Genomic DNA, 20,390 nt, shown 5'->3' with positions numbered 1-20,390 from the left:
TTCCAAAGAAAAGAAAGAAAAAAAAACGATCTCACTGGGAGCCATCTCTACAGACACCAGCAGCCAACTCACCCGTTTCTCAACTTTCTTTACTGAAACAAAACATAAATTACACAACATACAAAGCAAGTTCGAAGGTCTTTTTTTTTCCAATAGGTTATAAGGCCTGTAAGAAGGCAAACAAATGACATAGAACGATATATAACTCTTTCATATCACGTTGTAGTGAATAGTGAAGATATATAATGATATATCACATCGCACAAGTTGTCAAACTGTATATGTACTGTCCGTCAGGTGATAATAATTCAACACAAAGTGTACGTCTGTGTCTGAGGTCAAAGTATGATCACAAAGCACGGACAGGCGTTTGTTTCACTTACATTCCAACTGTAGAAAAGAATACACCTTCATGTTGTGTGTGAATTGGTAGTTTCTCCTCTGTCCATCTTCTCTTCTCTAACTCCCCCGTTGACGGACTCTGTGGCAGGATCTCTCTCTCTCTCGCAGCAGCTTTTTGTTGATTAAACAGATCAATCTCATCTCGGGCACCAGTCCTTTGTAAATCACTTAGCGAGAGCCGCAGCTAACCGCCAGAACACGGATCAGATCTGGGAAAACAAACGTGGCGGCGGAGGAAGAGTGCCAAGATTTGAAGCTGCGGTCTTCGGAGATTCATGAATCTGTCAGACGACACCTGCGTGCTACAGATTGAATTCACCTTTCTGCACTTTTTTTTTGCAGCACTGACTCACGACTCACGCTGTCGTTCTGTTCATTTTTAAATTTCTGCCATTTTTCTCCGACCGTTTCCCCTTGTGCTGGACAGAACGCTCTACTACTTTGTCACGCTGTGGCATTGCCCCTGCTAAAGTACTTCTCAGACTGAATATGTGCTGTGCTTTTTACAGTGTGAGCAATACAAAATAATAAAGTCAACTGAAGAAGAAGAAGTCTGTTTTCTTAACAGCTGACAAGAAAAAGAGAGATCTTTTTAGATCTTGGCCAATGCATCAACGTCACTTTTAGTTCTCGGTGGATTTCCGGAGGTAGGCCACGCTCTTTCCAAACACCCAGTGAGCTGCCAGCACAGTGCTACAGGGGTGGTCTCTGGGGAGAGTGGTGGGGGGGGAGAGAGGGGGGGCTCTGACAAGAGGCAGGTGGAGCGTAGCGTGCCTATCTCCAGCGCCCAGCTGTTTCATCAGCGTGGCAGGCGCAACCCCGCAGCCCCCTCGGCGTGATTGGATATGAATACCCTGTCAGAATTGGTTGGTGAAAGGATGTAAATATTCTATTGATGTTCTGACTATTGATTTGTTCCCCGACCCGTCATATCACAGCCAATGGGCGAGCTTCCAAGAAAGCCAGGCTCTTCCTCTAGAGAGCCACTGACTCACAGAGGCCGAGCAGGTGGGTAGAGAGATAGAGAGGGATGCAGAGAGGGAGGGCGACGCTGACGTCAAGAGGGCTACGACTGTGTGTATGCAGACGGCTAGAGGAAGTGAGTGTGGAGCGTCGAGAGTAAGGAGGAGATCCGGACGCAGACGTCAGCGGAGCGGAGACAGTCGAGCTTCACAGGTCCGGTCGTACGCCGCAGCCAGGAGCTGAGGCCCATCCTCGTCCGGTCGCACATTCAGGAGAATGCAACAAGTAATCTCACATAGCAGCACAGCAAGATCTCAGCTTTTTGGAAACAATCATACCATTAGGAGTGACCTGGCTTGGCCTTGTGTTTCTTTCCAGAGGATGGATTTAAAAAATGAAATCATACAGTATAACAATCTCAATAACTCCAGGACATTCAGATGGCGTGAACAATGCAGAATCCGAGGGAAGGAGTTCATGACAGTTGACTCAACTGGAGAAGCATGATAACTAAGAACCTTACTAACATACAAGATGAACTGAGTAAATTTTTTTCCTCAATGTTTTCATTCCAAGTCTTCAGTCCTCTTGCTGCTTCAGATCACACTCTATATTAACATTGGTCCTTAACTTCGGAGTCTCTGGTGTTTGGGTGTGTGTGTGTGTTTCGTATTTTTCCTCATCATGGGACATGATCATCCAGTGTTTAGTGCTTCTAAGAAAAATAGCTGGTCCTTCAGAAGAGTCTGTGTGTCTCTATTTCCTAAATGGAGCTAATCTACTAAAATTCTGCCAGAAGGGAGCCTGGCCTCTTTTGGATTGACTGAATTCAAAAACCTCTCCTTGTGCCATGTCCTCCGATACCTCATACTGCCCTGCACTGAGGGGGTCCTGCGGGGGCGGGTATGAGGGGGGCGTGCACCTGTTTACACCTGTAGGGAGGCAGGTGCAAAGAGAGCGAGGAGGAGGGGGGGAGAGGAATGAAGGAGGCAGTGCAGGCCACAAAGCAAAAAGGGAGACAAAGAAGGGAGGTGGGTGGCAAAGAGGAAACATCGTCAGTATTGATAATCTGAACACAGACACAACGACACAACATCAAGTCATGCTCCACACAGAAAACAGGCACTAAGACGCACAAAATGAGCCGTCGGTGTGATTACATTACCACATATTAAACCTGAGATATGATACACTGTGATCATATGATGGCGGCTGAATTGGGACAAAAAGTGGAATTCAGCTCTAGCGATGACACAATGGAGACTAAAGATGCTATTCAATCAAACTCTGCAGCAGGCAAACAAGGGATCAGACAGATTGCATCGGGTACGATGAGGAAACCGGGCGTTTGGATGACGGGACGCCACTCGTCCGTGTTTCTGAGTTTGTTTGAATAGCACCTTCGACACTTGAGAAGACAAGAGCGGCAAAAATAGAGCCAACAGGAAGCTGTTAATATGCATAAAACTACTGTCTAGGATGTCGTTTAGCTACAGTCTACAAGCATCACAACTAGTGTAGCTCGTGTGGTTCAACATTAGATATTCGGAGATGAGATATTCAAAAGTTGCCATGGCATCTTAGGAAAGAAAAACATGAGAAGATAAGAAACAGTGGGGTGATTTTGCCCAAACACTGTTTCAGCAGGTTAAGAAGGGTTCGATGTTATTTGTGTTAGAGGAACTTGTTTACTTTTGATAAGTGAGTGCGTGCTCCTATGCCAACGTCAAATCAAGACACCTCCCAATGCTGCTTTAGCAGTTGCCATGGCATCTTATTGTGTGCTAGCGCTAAGGAGAACTCTAATGGATATACCTTTATCATTCTCAAACCATGTCCATACAACATGGCCCTCTTTCTCAAGATGAAATCTATAAATGAATCTGAAATTCAAGAGAGTACTTCACCTTGTGCCAGCCATGTACACATACAGCACTTAGAAACACAGACACATGTATTTACTCCTGACAGACATCTACAGGGATCCTGACATCAGAGAGAACATGCCAGCAGTGGTCACATTGGTTAATCAACACATCTCAAATGGATGGGCATGCTCATCGTGAAACTGGGAATAGCAAGAACATCAGTAATGGTAAATGTACAAACATCTAGCCTGGCACTAAAATGGCTACATCTTAAAGGACGGTACCAGCATCGTGCACGTGAGGGTCCTCGGTCTGTGATGCTTTGTCAGGAACTAGCATCTGGAACAACTTGTTTGACATGTTTTTCTGTTGCTGAGGTATCTGGTAACTGCTGATGTAAAGGCTGTTGACATTTGTTGTGTTTCAGTAAAGGCTCATTTATGCTCGATGTTAGATATGAATATGGAAACTGATGGAGCCCTCAGTCTGTACACTGTGTACCCTGCTGCCATCCACCATAGACAGCCCCCCCCACATATATATTCTGAATTATCACTTCAGACCATGAACAGTTTTAAATCTTAATATTTATTTATTATGTCTATCGTGAATACTGTGTTCAAGTGAGGAGTGCATACAGCAGAGCTCCAGCGACCCACCTTATAGCTCTGTTCTGTTTTTATAATGTGTTTTATTGTATTTCATATCGCACATTTTTTAAATGTTGTTTTTTTATGTTTTTTATGTGGATAAATTACAATAAAAGTTGACTTGATCTGCGTTCACTACGTTAGCATTCTTTGCGTCGAGCCAAGCCTGGCCCCTCAGGCAGGTGGCCTTGTGGGTATTATATGTGACGTAGTGGACGTAGACATTCCCATGTCGTTAGGTGTTATTATGAGCTTCAGCCACAGAACAAAAAATGCCTGTCAACTGTTCAGGTTTCTAACCTGTTTTGTGGCCACCATTAGCAATGCAGCACTGAGGGATACGGCTGTGTTAGTTCGCTGCAGTTCTGCAATAAAGCTGCCAGTTCTGTTCCTCTAGAGTTAGTCTGCACTGTTTTACTGTTAGCATTACAGATCCAAGGCTAAGCTTACTAACACACGAAACAGACGAAATGGAGCAGAGCCGTCATGGTGTAGTGTGATGACCAAACGTCACAAGGAAGAAATTTAAAAGATAGCAAAACTTTTTACGAAAATGACTTTGCGACTTGGTTTGAAATTACAGGAATTTATTTGATGCTACATCACCCGGGGACAGAGACAAATAATTTCTTACGTAACTCAAGTAACTTCCTTCGTAGCCATCAGAAACTAGTCACTCATTACTGCCCTCTAGAGGATTTATTCCATAATAACCATACAGCTTGCGTGAAAGGGGCTTGGAAGTATGAAGACAATGACGGGTGCATAGGTGAAATGGATATACATATGTAAAGGCAGCATAAATGAGCCTTAAAAGAGAATAAGTTCACTTAAATAGTTTTTATCTCCTGATTTTAAGGTGTCACATCATTCCATTGTGTTGATTACACAATGCCAGGTGAAGGCTCCTTGTTGTACAATTTAGATGCTGTAATAAAACAGAGGTATTCGACTAAACAACTAAGTATGAGCTTAAACAATTGAGCGTCTATTTTTGTTCCCTGACAATCTGGTTGTGAAAAGGAAGTGATGAGCACAGACAACCATCCTAACTCAAAAGAAGAAAAAAAAAGAAGCAATGAGACAAGCGTGACACAAGACCCACATGTCACCGACACTGGTATCGTCCTTTAAACTCAATCATTCATGCAAACAGCCCTCTGTCTTTTCATTGATGCTTAACAGCTGCTCTACAACTTGTATCCTGTCATCCTCATATATGGGCTGACACACGTTTAACTCAAAGCCACAATATTGAAATTAATATGCAAAAAGCGAGACGGCAGGAATTCACGTGACTCTTCTGTCATTCTGAGATTGATCTAGAATAGATCCATTCATAAACAAAGTGCGCAAGTGTTTAGAAGAGAGGTGTAGCAGGTAAAAACAAAAGAGAGCAGGTTGAGGGAAGAGTAAACAGCGATGAGAAGACAGAGCAGACCAGCGAGGGAGAAAAAAAGGGAAATCACCTGATATCTTCTTGTTGCCTCACCTTTCTGTTTAGTCACCTTTCTCACTGTCATGGCCGCCTGCCGCTTCTGGTACTCAGAGATCTCGAAACCTAAACCACAATAACATTGAATGTTGAGCAAATGTTCCGCACAGGGCTTGTAGATCATGTGACAAAACAAGATGTTATAAGATAAAATCATAACACACATCATTCTTTTTAGGTTTAAGACCTTATCGACACAATCACTTTGCTTAAAGGGGACATATTATGAAAATTCCACTTTTGTAGTGCTTCTACACGTTAATTTGGGTATCTGGCATGTCTGCCGTCCCAAAAAATCTGGAAAAAAAACAACTCCTGCGATTTGTTGTGGTTCCTCTATGTCAGAAACGATACGCTAGATGGAGTCGAATGGGATTACGACCAGAATTTATGTCATAGGCTCGCTACACGGCCCGGCTCCACCGGCCCGGTTAGATCGCGGCCGGCCCGATGGTTAGCACGCGGCCCGGTTAGCTCGCGGCCCGGTTAGCTCGCGGCCTGCCTGAGCCTCTCCTCGGAGCCAGGCTTCGGCCAACCTGACTCTGGTTCAAAACGATATGGTTGCAAGATTGTATCTTCGTCTCCAGTAGCCATATTTCTACAGAGGTAATGGATAGCTAAAAATCTGGGCTTGTATCTCATGAAGGAAAGAGGGGTGAGGGGGGGGGGGGGGGGGCACTCAAAACAGGTCAATCTGAGGAGGGCTGTTTTAGACAGGGTAAAAAGGGTGCTGTTTTAAATGATCCTTGTGGTATTTTGACCAAAATATGTTACAGACATTTCATTAACACCCCAAGGAACCATATCAACTGTGGTAAAATGGGCATAATATTTCTCCTTTAAATTACATAGTAAAGCTCATGTAAAGCGATGAATAAGGTCACTTTGTTCTGTGCTGCAGGGAACACAACATGTATCTGAAGTTCCAGTGCCTGTTGTGAATGAAAAGCATCTCCCTGCCTTCCAAACAGGGAGGTGCAGAGAAGTGCGTGACTAACCGATTTTCTCGTCCTCCTGCACCATCTTCCTCTCCTCGTGGAAGGCCCTGAGCCAGCGGATCTTCTCCTCCGGCTTCTTGGCCAGGAAGATGTGGATCTCCTCGCTGTCTTTGTTGCACAACTTGAAGGCGTTCTTCACGCTGACGTTGAAGTCGTCGTCGCGCCCGTCTAAGGCGTCCCGCACCTCGTAGCGGTCCATGTCGATGCGGCCCTTATAGTACAGGATATCTCTGCGTATCAAGTCCTGGGTAAGAACAGGGGAAGAATGTTAAATGGGCACGTGTGTCTGTGTGTGCTCAATCTTCAAGGTCCTTCCCTTGGTATCTAGAGACTTTGTTTTATGAAACCTTTTCCATCTGCTGCCCGAACTTCCGTAAAGCTGCAGCTCACTACACGCTACCAAAAAAATTCTATATTTTATACAGACACACGCTCTACAGTACAACAACCCTGCAATGAATCATATTTTTGTGGAGTTAAAACTGCTCAGTCATTGTTGAGAAACTGACTTGGTGTCATTTTTGAATGTAGAACCAGTGAAGCCTCACAAAATAAACAAAAATATGAATATTTAATTTACTTTGTATTTCAGCTGCACCAGCATGAGGGCTGCAACCAATAATTATACATAATCAACTATTTATATGCTGTTATTAATGGATTAATCCAGTGAAAAATGTGAATCACAATTTCAAACACCACAAAACATTCCCCTACTGACGCAGAAGACTTGTTGTTTGTGACCTACATCAAGCACAAATAACCCTCATTCATATTTTGCAGAGAAAGTGTGCTGCACTTTGAACAGTCTTCATCATCGTGACCATAGCCTCAGGCCCAAATAACATCCAGTCACGCGAAAAGGTCAAGGAAGGTAGAATAAGAAAAAGGAAACAGGAATCTTTTAATAAGCATATAGAGACGGAGCTGCATTCGTGTGCTGATAAGAGATGAGAGGAAAAGATGGAAGACTCTGTGCAGCGGGCCAGTCGCACACCCCCCGGGCTGCCATTACACATGTTGTACCGAAGACGCTGAAGCAGGAAGTGTAGAACAAAGGCTAGAATCTATAATTTACTATGTCTTGGAGCCGACTTTATTTGGTGGACCAGAACAGTCGACACACGTGTGTGATCTGCAGTTTATATCTGGTGCCAGAGATCTTCAGACATGATAGACGGAGGCGATACATCTTGTATGTATTATATTTTTATTCTCTCTGTTTGTGTGTGTAATGGTGAAATTATTGTTCCTCTGCGTGTACACATGTGTGCGCATTGATGCAGTTATTCCTGTGCGTGTTTGTGTGTGAGTGTCCGTCTGCATCTGTGTCTGCGTCTCCGTGCGCATGTATCCCTGAGTCTAGCCGAGCATGAACATCCGTCTGACAGGAGAGCACAGCCTCAGTGCATAAAAGCCCAAACTACCCCAGCTCCATTTTGTGAAAGGTGCCAAGGATGGGAAAGCATTTCCTCCGAGCGCTGGTGTGTTTTATTTTCGGCATTATGTAATGTGTTTTGCAGCTCTCGAGTAAGGTTGAAGAAGTCACATTGTCTCAGAGCATCTGCGTCACCAGACATGTGATACACAACTCTTAAGATAATGGAGGCTGGGGTGAGGTTTTAAGCTTGTCTGCTTCTTTTTCAGCCAATAAAGTCTTCAAGTAAAATAAAAAGGAAAAAAAGACAGAGACAGCAGCTACCTTCTTACAGAGGACCAGCTGGTGATCAAAGAGGAAGAAGACTCGCTGCTGGCTGCGTCCGTAAGGCTGATAGATCCATGACAACTCCCCTGTGTAGATCAGCTCCGAGCTCCTGTCCAAGATATCATCTCCCTGGACACACACACAAGCACAGACGCTTAGTAAGTGAAGAGAACAGCAAACGTGCTCAGTAATTTTCATCCAGTTGTTTTATATGCGGCTCTGACGTAGCTTTGTCAAGACAACTGTCTGTTCTGATCGACTTCAAACTTGAAGAGTTTATTTCTGAGCATCCAAGGAGGTGCACTTACAATATGAGACGCAAATAAGAACCAACAACTAAGAATACTGTTTGGGATTATGTTTTTAACCAGATAATTAGGGTAATATGTTTTGTTTACATGCTCACAAAGCAACATTTTGTGATGTCACCCCATAGTGAGTGTGAAAGTGCAGTTTAAAATAAATCAGGGGTCACAGTTAAGGTTGGGGTCTCAAGAATGACTTGACTGAAACACTTCACTTCCTGGAGTGCTAAGAAATACAGCCGCCAACAGAGAAGTCAATCGAACGTCTTTCTTTCTTTGGGCTCTCTAAGGCTAAGGACAACACTTTCTGAGGACAAGGTTAATTAAGAAAAGGTTGATTACTCTGCAGAGGAAGTCTTACAGAAAACGCTATCAAGTTGCATGATGGGAAAAGCATCTTTGGGAGCTGAAATGTGAGATATCTCAGCCTCTGCTGCTTTGATTTGGACGTTTATTCATGTGGCTCTTACAAGTCTTTGTTGGTTATGAATAATCCTTTAACAATGTTAGAGAAGGTAACTCTGCAAGGATTTTTCTTGTTTTGAAATCAAAAGGTTGAAAAGGTACCTTGTTCAGTTTCTTACGGTCAAGAACTACTTCTTCAAAAGATGAAATATATTAGCACACAGGGTTAGGTTTGGTGACATATGCATCAAAAGGCAAGTTCTTTAATTTACAAAATATATAACTAAACATATTCACATAGAGACCAGACCAAATTCAGCCTGTAAAACAAGTGATGGACCTCAGATGTTTTGTAATGTAACGTCACAGTGACAACAAACACATACCTCCCAGTCCAGAACAGAAGCTTGCCACTGGGCGATTTTGTCAATATTCTCCAGCCTCCTCTTCCTCTCGTTGATCTGCTGAGTGACGTTCCGCATTACTGCCAGGGCTGCTGCCACGTATCGATAGTCACTGTGGACACAGTTTACACATAATTACACCAGGTTTTTAAAAGGCTGAACTTATAGCTCCTGCAGACTGGCAGCTCTTTAAAAAGAAAACACATGTAATGTTGCAGCAGTAAATGGCACAGAGTAGTCTATTAAAGACAAGGGTTATAAAGTAAAAGTAACAGCAGTACATCTGCAGGAGCACAGTCATCAGCCATTTTCTCTCTCCACAGTTAACTCTGACTGCGTCTTTGCAAACTGAGCTGGATTTATCCCTCTGGCTTAGATGTGCTATGGATCCAATCCGCACTTTGAGAGATAATGTGTGTGTGTGCGTGTGTGTGTGTGTGTGTATGTGTGTGTGTGTGGTGTGACAGCGAGCAGGCCTATATCTGGCAGATTCTCCACAGCTCCTAACAGTCAAACACTGTGATCTGGCATGCCTAGCTGGCAAAGCTGGCACCTATCCCTCTCTGGCTGAGAGCGCGTGGTTTGTAAATGACCTGGAGCTGGCTGAGACACGCTGAATCATTCACACCATGCTTCTGTGGGCTTGCACCCGTGAGTTTGCACATCTGGATGCTGATATGTGTTCATGAGAGATCATGTGCAAATGTTTAGATTGCCCGTTGTTCTCCTGCGCTGTGCGTACAGTGTGGTGGAGAATGTTGACACTTGTGTATGTGCCAGCTGAGCCAAAATTCATATTTAATCTGCAACCTATTTATACACAGAGCTCTATGCAATGATCACATGGCCGCGTGTTGATATTCAAATTATTTGACTTGCTTATGAACTGCCGCACTGTCATGTCCATTTTTAGAACAAGTGAGCTTTCCTGATGAAACGCTTTCATCGCAAACATCCACAGAAAGCTGGTGAAACAGTGCAAAACAACAATTGTCTCATTTCATGCATGGATAACCAAACCGACACCAAAAACAGCTGCATCACAGCGCAATGCATCTGGAATGCAATGACCCATCGGTAATCAGATTATTTTTTGGAAACAAATAAACTGCCATGAAAACAGCATCACAGTCTGGGTACACTACCTGTGCTCCTGTGCGGTGTATTTGAGCAGCTCGGCCAACTGGAGTGGATATTTGCAGATTTTCTGGACAGGGGTGAGCAGGAAGCCGTCTATGGCGATGTCAATCATCTGCTGGAGGAGGCGACAGGCCTCAAAGAAGTGCTGGTACCTGCCGTCCCTCATCAGCTTGCTCAGCTCCATACAGGCGTCCAAGTGGTTGTTACAGTACTCCGAATAGATCCAAAAACCATCTTGCTGCAGAGTGAAGGAGCACAGAGGTGCACGATCAGAGAGGAAAATAAGTTCTGACTTCACTTCTTCATAAGGTACCATGCATTGAAGAACCGTATATAGGTCATTAAATATTTCCATTAGCTTTTTTTTCATGATCATGACTTAATCATCTCGTTATCTTGAAATACTGTTTTCTGGCAACTTAATTATCTCCACAACTGAACTCTTATCTCAAGATAAGAAGATTATTAAGGTCTGATCGTGAGATAACGGGCCGTACAGAATTATTAGCAGTTATGGCTGCTCTCGGCTGGACAGTCGACGGTCAGATTTCATCCTAATTTCTATCAGCTTTAATGTGAAATTCTCAGCTGATACTATCTGAACTCACATGTTCTAAAAAGCATGGTCCGATTTCAGAGAGGTGCGGGTCCTCCGTGTTGTACTGTTTCTCCAGGTCTCTGACGAAGCCCATCTGGAAGCGGTAAATGTCCTCGATGTTGCCAAAGATGACCCTCAGCTGGTCATCGTTGAACATGTCCACGCGCTTCTTGCACTGGCGCAGGTAGCCCTGCAACAATATGGGTTACAGTGCCTGAGAAGTTTTCAGAGATGATTCCAGGTCCTAAAGTGTGACACGGCTGCAAGGCTACGAGTCACTCTCATATTCTCTGGAGTCCTTTAAGTCCCAAAAGAGATTTTATATTTTCCTTCTCAAAATGCAAGACAATTAAGTTGTATGATCTTTTTTTTTGTTCAATGGTTTGTTCCCATAAGATACATTTCTTGTGGAATTTGTGGAATATAAAACCTTGAGTGGATAACAAAAAAAAAAAAATTGTTATTCCAATTCTTGTTGTTAATTAAATTCCCTGAAGGTTTGGAGAAGATCTGCCGTAAGACGCAGGTCTTCGGTTTTGTCTATTTCACACTCAGACGTCTCTGTTGTCTTTTGTTCTGTTTCTTGAAGTCAAGCTCAATCCAAATAATCATAATTAAGGCTTTGGTTTAACCTGGGGAATCCTCCATTTGAAGACAAACATGCATTCAAAAGAATTTACCGTACAAATGATTGTGTGTTTCTACATCGTTCATTAAGATACGAAGCATCCTTTTTTAAAGCCACCTCAGCAATTTAGCCATTAGAGTCATGAAGGGTTCCATTAAGAATCACTTCATGACATTTTTTACTTAGTAAACAACTCTCATAGATGAAACAGTTTAATGTTTTATGGGGGAAATTACTTAATTTATCTGTAAAGGCCCAGTTCATTATCTTTCACTTTACAACTACGATGCAGCGCTGAAGCATCTTTGGCAGCTTTTATTTCCGGGGGACTAAACAATTGTGTGGACATTCATTACAAAATCTATTGTTTTTTAATGGAGCACTAGTGTAACTACAGTCTTTTACAGAGTGTTGCATTATGGGTTGCCTGCAGCCTTATTATTTTGCTACGCTAGTGGAGGCTTTCAAGTCTGTCTGGAAAAAATATATTAAGATATCGTTTATATAACTCAATTTTGCTGAATACTACGATAAATGTCACGTTAGTAGTTTAAATTTCATAAATATATATTTGCTCCTAAGTGAAGGTTGTGGTTCTATTAGTCCAGTTCTTTATGGTGCAGTGCGATCACTCACAGAAGGATTACTTTAGGATACAGTGGCCACTGAATCATATTTGTTTCACTGATCTTCTTGTTAATACCTTAGGGTGCTGTGAAAAACAACAGCCAGGGTTGTGCTCTTAGAAATCACACTGCCTCTGGATTTTAGTTTCTGATTTAAATGTGTCATGTTTTGAATCCTTCTAAAGGGTTGTTACACATTAAGAATAACTGGGCTTGTGTTTAATTTTATTAGGTGTAAATTCTAGCTTGTCACTTTGGCATGATTCATGATATGATGACAAATATAATCTGGGCTGGATCACTCCAAGTCTGGCGGCTACCACTACTGTGTACAAATGGCATATTGTGTTTTCATATTTGAGAAAAATACCTTTATTTTTGGACTGTTTTGGAATCAAATGAAAGAAGATACGCCTGGAATGAAAGTGAGAATGTGGGAGTGCTAATAATTCATACTCGAGTCTTGTGTAGCATCAAAACTGGGCTACTTCTTTCATGCTTCAGTTCCGTGCCATTAATCTCTTCTACTGTACCGTGGTATAAAAGCGTGTGTGCATGTGTTTTTAGTACCTCACAGATGTCCTTGAGGTGTTTGATGTAGTGTCTCTCTGTGCTCATGATCTCATTGATGACGTTGGCTCTCATCTGGTCTCGGTTCTGGAGAGGAGAACCCAGACACAGGCAGTCATTGCTCGGGTCCAGGTGCCCGTTCTGCACCTCACTGGTCCCCTCAGCTGGCTCCACTCCCCCGTCCTCCTGGTTCACCCACAGCTGGGGACAAACCCATGCACACACACACACACACACACACACACACACACACACACACACACACACACACACACACACACACAAACACAAACACACACACACGCACACGCTTGATTATGAAATGAGCATGGTTAAGCATAAATCTGATAAAAAACACTGACACGTATTAGTGCTTCCCATCAAACTGGTGACAGTTACTCTTCATGAGTATGAATGCACATATCAAACACACAAACACGCACACACACACACACACTCACATTTTCAGGGCCTCTGGTAGTTTGGACAATGCGGAGAGCGCTCAGCCCAACATGTCAGAAAGGTGTGGGACAAACTGCCAAACACTCCAGAGCTTAAAATAAGCCTCTTTCTGAGACTGTTGCCCAGAGGACATTTAATGCCAAACTTTGGCCCTGTGTGTGAATCGGAAAAAAATAAAATCTCGCCCTCTGCACATGAGCATGCATATAACCTAAAATTTCGTGGCACACGTATGCCCTCACCAACATCCACGCACACATACGCAGATCCACACACATAGTATTCCACTCTCGCTCACAGAAAAGGCCAAGTGAGTGTGGTTTCAGATGCCCAGCAGCCAACACCTGATGACACACAGTTTGCCAAGAGAACATCAAAGAACCGACTGGTAGAATGCCAAACACAAGATGAGAGATGCAGCGCCACAGACAAGCAGAGTGACGGGTGGTAGAACACTGACTGCAGATGAGAACTAGCATCACGACTGAGATAATAGTCAGAGTCAATAGTAAAAAAGAGTACGGAAGAAAATGATCCATATTTGAAATGGAAAATTAATGGTTCCAAAATTACTCTGCTGTAATTGTGTGTGAGAGCACATCTATAATTTGAGTGTAGGCCGTACAGAAGACTTTGGAGATTATCTTTACTTTTGACTCATCCGTTCCGCCTCTCTATCGACCCCACTGAGGATGATGTGATAACGTCAATGGGAACGTTCATGTTTTGGTAATGTCGAGGGGTACGTTGCGTGGACAGACTGGAGCGGGCGGGTGGGCGGGCAGGCTGGATGGGTGGGTGGGTGGATGAAGCTGGGAAAAACGCACCTTTGACGTGGTGTTTTGGAACCGTGGAGTTGCTATGGGGTTGATATAGAAAACCTGTTTTGTTTGGGGCTGAGGAGGGTGGGGTTCCACCTTGGAGAGAGAGAATGACAGAACAAAAAAAAAGATACTGGTTTGGTTGACAGTCTGTGGTCAGCCTGTCTGCCCTGCCCTCTCAGGAGTGAATATATGGATGGGTGGACAGGTGGGAATGGCCATGAGGAGTGTCTTGGGAAAAGGAGGAAGGTTGGGTATCTGCTGTGGAAACCTCCATCTACAACAAGGATGCTAACTTCTTCAATCAGTATCAGGTGAAAGAGGTGTGGAACAACATGTAACAGCTGGAGAAGTTTCATTTGTCTTCATGCAGTGTTGGGTTTAGTTAAGGTCAGAAATATTATACAATCACAAAGTTAAAGCTAGGGTTGGTAATCCTGGACAAGCTAATAAAAGCAGGTTCCACCCCCTCCCATTGGTGCTCTCGTCAAAGCCACGCCCCCAAATGTGGCGCTTGCGCAAAATGCAAAACACACACGATAGGTTGGGGCCGTAGGGAAGACAAGCTGTATGACCAGGTGCGGAATTACCATCACTTGTATGATGTGTCACAGCCAGTGCACAATGTTCGATCATCACTTTTTCTGTCTTGATAATTCACTCATTATCTACTCACCACTATGCTGATCGAGGGGTGTTTAAGTTAAGGGGTAAACATTGTTGCAGCCAAATCCAATACAATTGAAGAAATAAGTGAACTTATCTTCAGACGTAAAAAACAACTAAATAAATTTAAAAAAACGTGCCTCAGCACTACTCGTGTGGTGTCATATGAGTATCCATAAGCCCCGGCATTCATATTATACTGGGAGCGAGGTCCTTTACACCAAGTTTTCATCCTAAATGTCTTCCAAGTCAGAAATGCTAACGTCCGCTAGCTTAGCAACTTCTGGTGGACTTTTTGCTATCAGCATAGTAGTGAGTAGATAATGAGTGAATTTTCATTTCTTGATGCTGTAATGCTGGCTAACCAGCAGAGGCTACGTCTGGCAACATAATCATCTGGCAAAGCTAAAAACATCATCTACACATTCTTTTCCATTAGCATTAGTGGCACATTGACCGAGTAATGCATGTCCTAGCTTCCATGATAAGAGGTTTGTTGGCTCTGACTTCAAGTAAACTGTACCCCAGAGCCAAGTTCATCATCCTAACGCTCTCTTCTCTGCATCCAAGTGCAGGGAAAAGTGAATTTTCTCTGCACTTTCTTTGCCATTTTTTGGGACTTGCTCACTAACTTCTGGCTATTGTCTGTAATTCAGCAGTCTACGTCACCTCGGCTGAAGACTCCGGTCATTTGTAGTGAGAGCACGTGCATGGTGCTCGCAGGCGGGCAGGGCGGTTAGTGACAGACAGGTAGCCTACGCCAGCCAAGACTGAAGTGATTGGTCGTGTTTATTGAGAGCCTTTCTTTTCCTTCAGACAATTACTTATTGATGGCTATCGGGACGTGAAGAGGATTTCAACAAATAAGATCAGAAGAGTTTCAGAAACCAACCACCAACCCTACCTTTAAGTGAACACGTACATTTTAGTGGAATTCAAGACAGGAAGTTAAAGGTGATACCAAACAAAAAAAAAGTCTCAACATCAGCATCATCATCATCATTGTTGCGTTGCCCCTGATCACAGGATGGAGGCTCTGAACAACTTTTCTCTGATCGCTTGAGTGCATAATCAAATTACAGCAGTATTCCACTGTGTGTGTCTGTGTGTGGAGCAGGCATATAACTGTGTGTTTTGTGAAAATGGCACGACAATTGGGCGATACATGTGCCCCTTTCTACTGTGTATTTATCAGCTTTTGTGCATATGCTCATGTGCCTGCACTTCTGTTGGTGTGTGGGTGTGTGTTGTGTCTATGGTTGCTGGCTGCAGAGAACTCACCCGTACAAAGCTGGCAGGGAACCATCCTTCCTCCTCATCAATCTGGCCCCACCACCAGTCCTTGTTGGAGGCATCCAGCACCTTGATGACGTCACCGGCCTTAAACGCCAACTCCCGGTCCGCCATGGTCACATGGTCCCATACCGCCTCAGCATTGACGATTGAACCTCCACTTATCAACTGGAGAGATTGGAGGGAGAGAAAAGGCCATACCTTATGTTTTATTCTGGTTACATGGAGCCGCTGCTGTGGACGCACCACCACTTAAGCAGACAAACACAACTGCAAACACTGACCAATAAATATGAACCCACATCATCTCAAGCAGAGTCTAAATCAAATTTGAAACTGATTGTAATACAGCACTCAGCCTCATTTTGGCCCCAATTTGTGTGAATCCTTGTTGTTAAACCCACTCAGATTACTAATGGATGCAAACACACACCCTCAAAGCCAGGGCCCACTGGCAGCTTAGGGATCGCAAATAGAACAACACAATAGCTCACACAGACCACAGTACAAGACAGCAAAATACGACGACACAAAAAAGGCAGAGCCATTAGTGCAGAAACAACACAGCGTTCAGACGCACAGCACCAGTCTCCACACAGGGATGGTAATTGGGCCATTATGACATTAGAATAATTACACGTGTTAATGTAATATAAATGCTGAGGAGCAAACAAATGTGAAGGGATAATCTCCCTTCCTTCACGCTGTCACCAGGGCTTGTTACTTTATCTGCAGCACAGTCTTAGACAAAACACGGAAGGATGACTCATCATAACCTATCTATTGATTTTCACATCATGAATAAATAATGTGGAAATCATGCGACACTGGGAAGAAATGTTTAAATTGTGCAACTGTGTGCATGGAGTATTACTTTACGTGCATGTACTTGGTGTGCAAGGCCTGTGAGGTGATCAGTATTCTTTACAGGAGTTCAGGAGGCTAAAGGTTGTTCTCATTAAAGGACACAAGACGGTGGACAATGTTCCCGACAGCGACCTGAGTCTGACATCATCCATCTGCCAAACGGCACCACTATCCATCACGCCGAGGACTTAGCTGAGACGTTCACACGCGCACACACACAGCACCGCACGTGCAGCCACACTTCTTTTTTTTTTTTTTACTTTGTATGCAGTAAACCTGTGTATGTATCCGTGGCACAGCTCCAACTCTTTGTTCCAATTGTTCCCTCCAAAGTAGTGTTCATCAGCATTCTCCGGTCCAGAGCTAACCATGCATCCAGTCCCTGGGGCTGTGGGCAGAGCAGCCAGTGCTAACCAAGCCTGACAGGAGCTGCTTGGGCTCTAGGTAAGGAGTTATCAAAGGACGGGGGGACAGCTTTGTCACATGTACGAACATGGTATGAGTTCTCCGCTTTTGCATATTAATAATGAGCTAGAGTTATTGCTTTTTACATGTGACTGGTGAGGTTTTCCCTCAGTGATTTAAAGACTGCGTTGGCTGTTATAAAACAAAATCCCTAGATGAGAAGAACCTTTTTAAAATGCACACCATCACTCCAGCACAAAAAATGCTATTCCATCTTTCCTGCTGATGCAGTGCATTTGCAAAAATGCTCATGAAAAACAGCAGATTCTGTGTGTGTGTGTGTGTGTGTGTGTGTGTGTGTGTGTTTGCTGGTATTCATCCGTAACCCCCCATGAGGATCTAAGCTCTTAGACTCAGCAGCTACGTTGCCCCCTTCAACCTGTACACAAGCACACCTCCCTGATGGCTTATTGAGACAGCTACAGGGGATATCAGCCAATCAGGGCAGAGGAGTGAACGCAGGGAGGGACAACCATGCCTGGAAGGGAAAGAACAGCCGTAGTCATGGCGACAGATGCTTCGCTGGTATCGACAAGAAGATGGGATGAGGCAAGGGCACTTCAGGAGGCACTAGAATATTTCCAGATTTAGGTGCGTGTGTCTCTGTGTGCCACAGAGTGACCACAGAAGAAATGCGATATCCCTTATTAGGATGACAAATGTCCACATTGGTGCAATACGCAGCTGTGTGTCCTCTGCAGGCAGGTTTCAGATCAACGATGTCTCTGGGAAGGTTGACTCGATCGGACATCACATAAGGCCAGAGCTGGGGGTAACAATGGCTCCAGCCCACATCTCAAAACTCTCCAACTCTACAGGAAGAGAGAAGGATCACTGCAAAACATGTGCCCCGCTGCCATGGAAACAGGGCCAACGAACAGTGCTCAAAAAGATTTTAAAAAATGATATTTGATTCAGGGAAAGGAATTTGGATTCATTTGTTATTGCACAACTGGATATCGGACAATGCAGAAGTAACTATAAGCAGCAGTTCTGCTTGACCGTCACCATCTGACATCGGGACCTCTGTCTGAAACAGCACACATTAGAACAGATGAGTCTTGGCACACGGCCCGACACCCCCCCCCCCTCCATCCACCCACCCACCACCACCACACCATTTCCAGCCCCATTCACTCCAAGCACAATCTCTCCAGTCCCCATCAATCAACTGTAATATGGCCAACAGACAGAAAGAGTGACGGAGAGAGAAGGAGAGCGAGAGAGAGAGAAAGAGAGAGAGAGACAGAGAGGCCCATTCACAGCCAATGTTCCTCCTTGCTCAGTCCTCTCCTTCCCCTCATCCCTCCATCTCCCTAATGAGATCAGCACTGCCCTCTCCGATACATTGCATCCCTTTTCCCTCTCCATGCCTGAATAAATTAAAAGCCTTACATAATCAATCTCCCCATATTCCTGCCGGAGCACTGGCTCATACCTACTTTCATCCTACAGTGAAGACACACAGACACACGCACATGCAGCAGAAGTGTTGCCACACACGGCGTTCATTATTACCTGTGTGTCCACCAGATGTAATGACCTATGTCATCGTTATGGTTACACGGCCGCTACAGCGTCAGAGATCAGAGGGTCTTTCAACCGCAAAACCTGTATTTGGGTCAATGCAAATGAATGCAGAGGAATCTCTCCCCACACAGGGACACATGTGACGATGCTTTCTGTTTCAAGCTCCATCCGGCACATGGTGACTGACAAGGAAATATTTAAGAACGGAAAATCGGATTCACCGGCTTATGTCGTCTTTGCAGCACAACACATCAGCATTCACTGCACTGGCAGCTCCACTGCATTCCAACATCGCCGTCTATCTCTAGCACAGCTGCACCAAAGCACCTACAGCATCACGGAGCAAGCACACAGCAGCCTTCCACCAGCCTTACCATGTTTGTGGCATGGAACTGTTCGGAGAGCGTATGCATGGAGAAGTCCGGCTCACACGATCATGATAATTAAATCCCCGCTTGTTTTGGAAGTGGTCGTGGCGACGATCCTCCGTGCTGGCTGTTGAGTGACAAGATGCTGTATTCCAGAAAGAGGCTTCTCTCTCTCCGACGCACTGAGCGAGTCTCGCGCTCCGTCCTCCCCGTGTCTGCCAGCCCCGTTATGTAATACACTTATACCCTGAGTCTGGGAGCCAATCAAAGATGCTCTGCCGAAAACCGATGAGAAATACGCACACATCCTCTCACACACACATGCTCACACACTCTTGTCTCGCTCGCACACACACCCCCACCGCACATTGAAACTTCTGACTGCACAGCATTCAACAGAACTCTATTAGGAGGCACCTGCCCTGGAGGGAATACAACATATATGTGAACACCTGGGACATGTGCAGGACTCAGATTCAAGGAGCAGCTACAGATAACACCCATCCAAGACTATCTCAACATGCTGACATGTGAACGCACATCCCTCGGGCTGTGTTGTGACTGCCAGCCAAATAAACCACAACCCTCTACAGCACATGATGTTGTGATGCTATGTGCAGCCCTGTGGGGGGTCCCTGCAAGGAGGGACGCTGATGCCTTGCAACCAGGTGATGAAAACACCGGCCCAGACGCTGTGGCATGTGATGGAGGTATCCAAGTTCATAATACGCACCTGCCAAACAGCTATTTTTTGCACCTGCAGTACAACATTTACCACTTAACTGGGCACACACACACATAAAAAAACACTGCACTTAGCCGGAGCGTGAGAGAGCACATACAGTATCTTCACATATCCTAGCAAAGCCTGCCATAACTATAAATAGGCCTGTCATGGACAGCTCTGGGACAGGCTTTTAGAATATCTATTTCTGATGTTCATTCAACATTCAGGACACCTGCGTCCAATCCTTTATTAGATTATGCCACTGCATGTGGAAGAAAAGGACATTTTTATCTCCATCTGACGAGCCCTTTCCCTGGGAGCACTTTCCATCTGTGAGAAACATGTACGTATTCTGATGCCATTTTCTTTCTATTAGTCATTATTGAGCAAGCAGGTGAAACAGTGTGTGGGCTTGGGAGACAGATGTCATGCCG

General features: G+C 44.4%; 1 protein-coding gene across 3 annotated transcripts in view; it reads right to left on the bottom strand.

The window, feature by feature from the left end:
* Positions 1-71: 71 nt before the first annotated feature.
* LOC133011542 (spermatogenesis-associated protein 13-like) overlaps positions 72-20,390 on the bottom strand; it is a 45,001-nt gene continuing 24,682 nt past the window's right edge. For 2 of the 3 annotated variants that reach the window (XM_061079284.1, XM_061079286.1), the window contains 9 exons: positions 15,988-16,167; positions 12,758-12,958; positions 10,944-11,123; positions 10,341-10,573; positions 9,178-9,307; positions 8,079-8,210; positions 6,377-6,620; positions 5,376-5,444; positions 72-2,297 (listed from right to left, as the gene is read on the bottom strand). In XM_061079284.1, coding sequence (XP_060935267.1) covers positions 2,122-2,297; positions 5,376-5,444; positions 6,377-6,620; positions 8,079-8,210; positions 9,178-9,307; positions 10,341-10,573; positions 10,944-11,123; positions 12,758-12,958; positions 15,988-16,167 — 1,545 coding nt within the window. In that variant the 3' untranslated portion in view covers positions 72-2,121. Of the gene's footprint in view, positions 2,298-5,352; positions 5,445-6,376; positions 6,621-8,078; positions 8,211-9,177; positions 9,308-10,340; positions 10,574-10,943; positions 11,124-12,757; positions 12,959-15,987; positions 16,168-20,390 lie in introns of all 3 variants that reach the window. The other variant, XM_061079285.1, reaches the window with a different exon arrangement.

This window comes from Limanda limanda, chromosome 10, assembly GCF_963576545.1.
Source record: "Limanda limanda chromosome 10, fLimLim1.1, whole genome shotgun sequence".
NCBI lineage: Eukaryota > Metazoa > Chordata > Actinopteri > Pleuronectiformes > Pleuronectidae > Limanda > Limanda limanda.
This window is presented reverse-complemented; position numbering and strand designations above follow the sequence as displayed.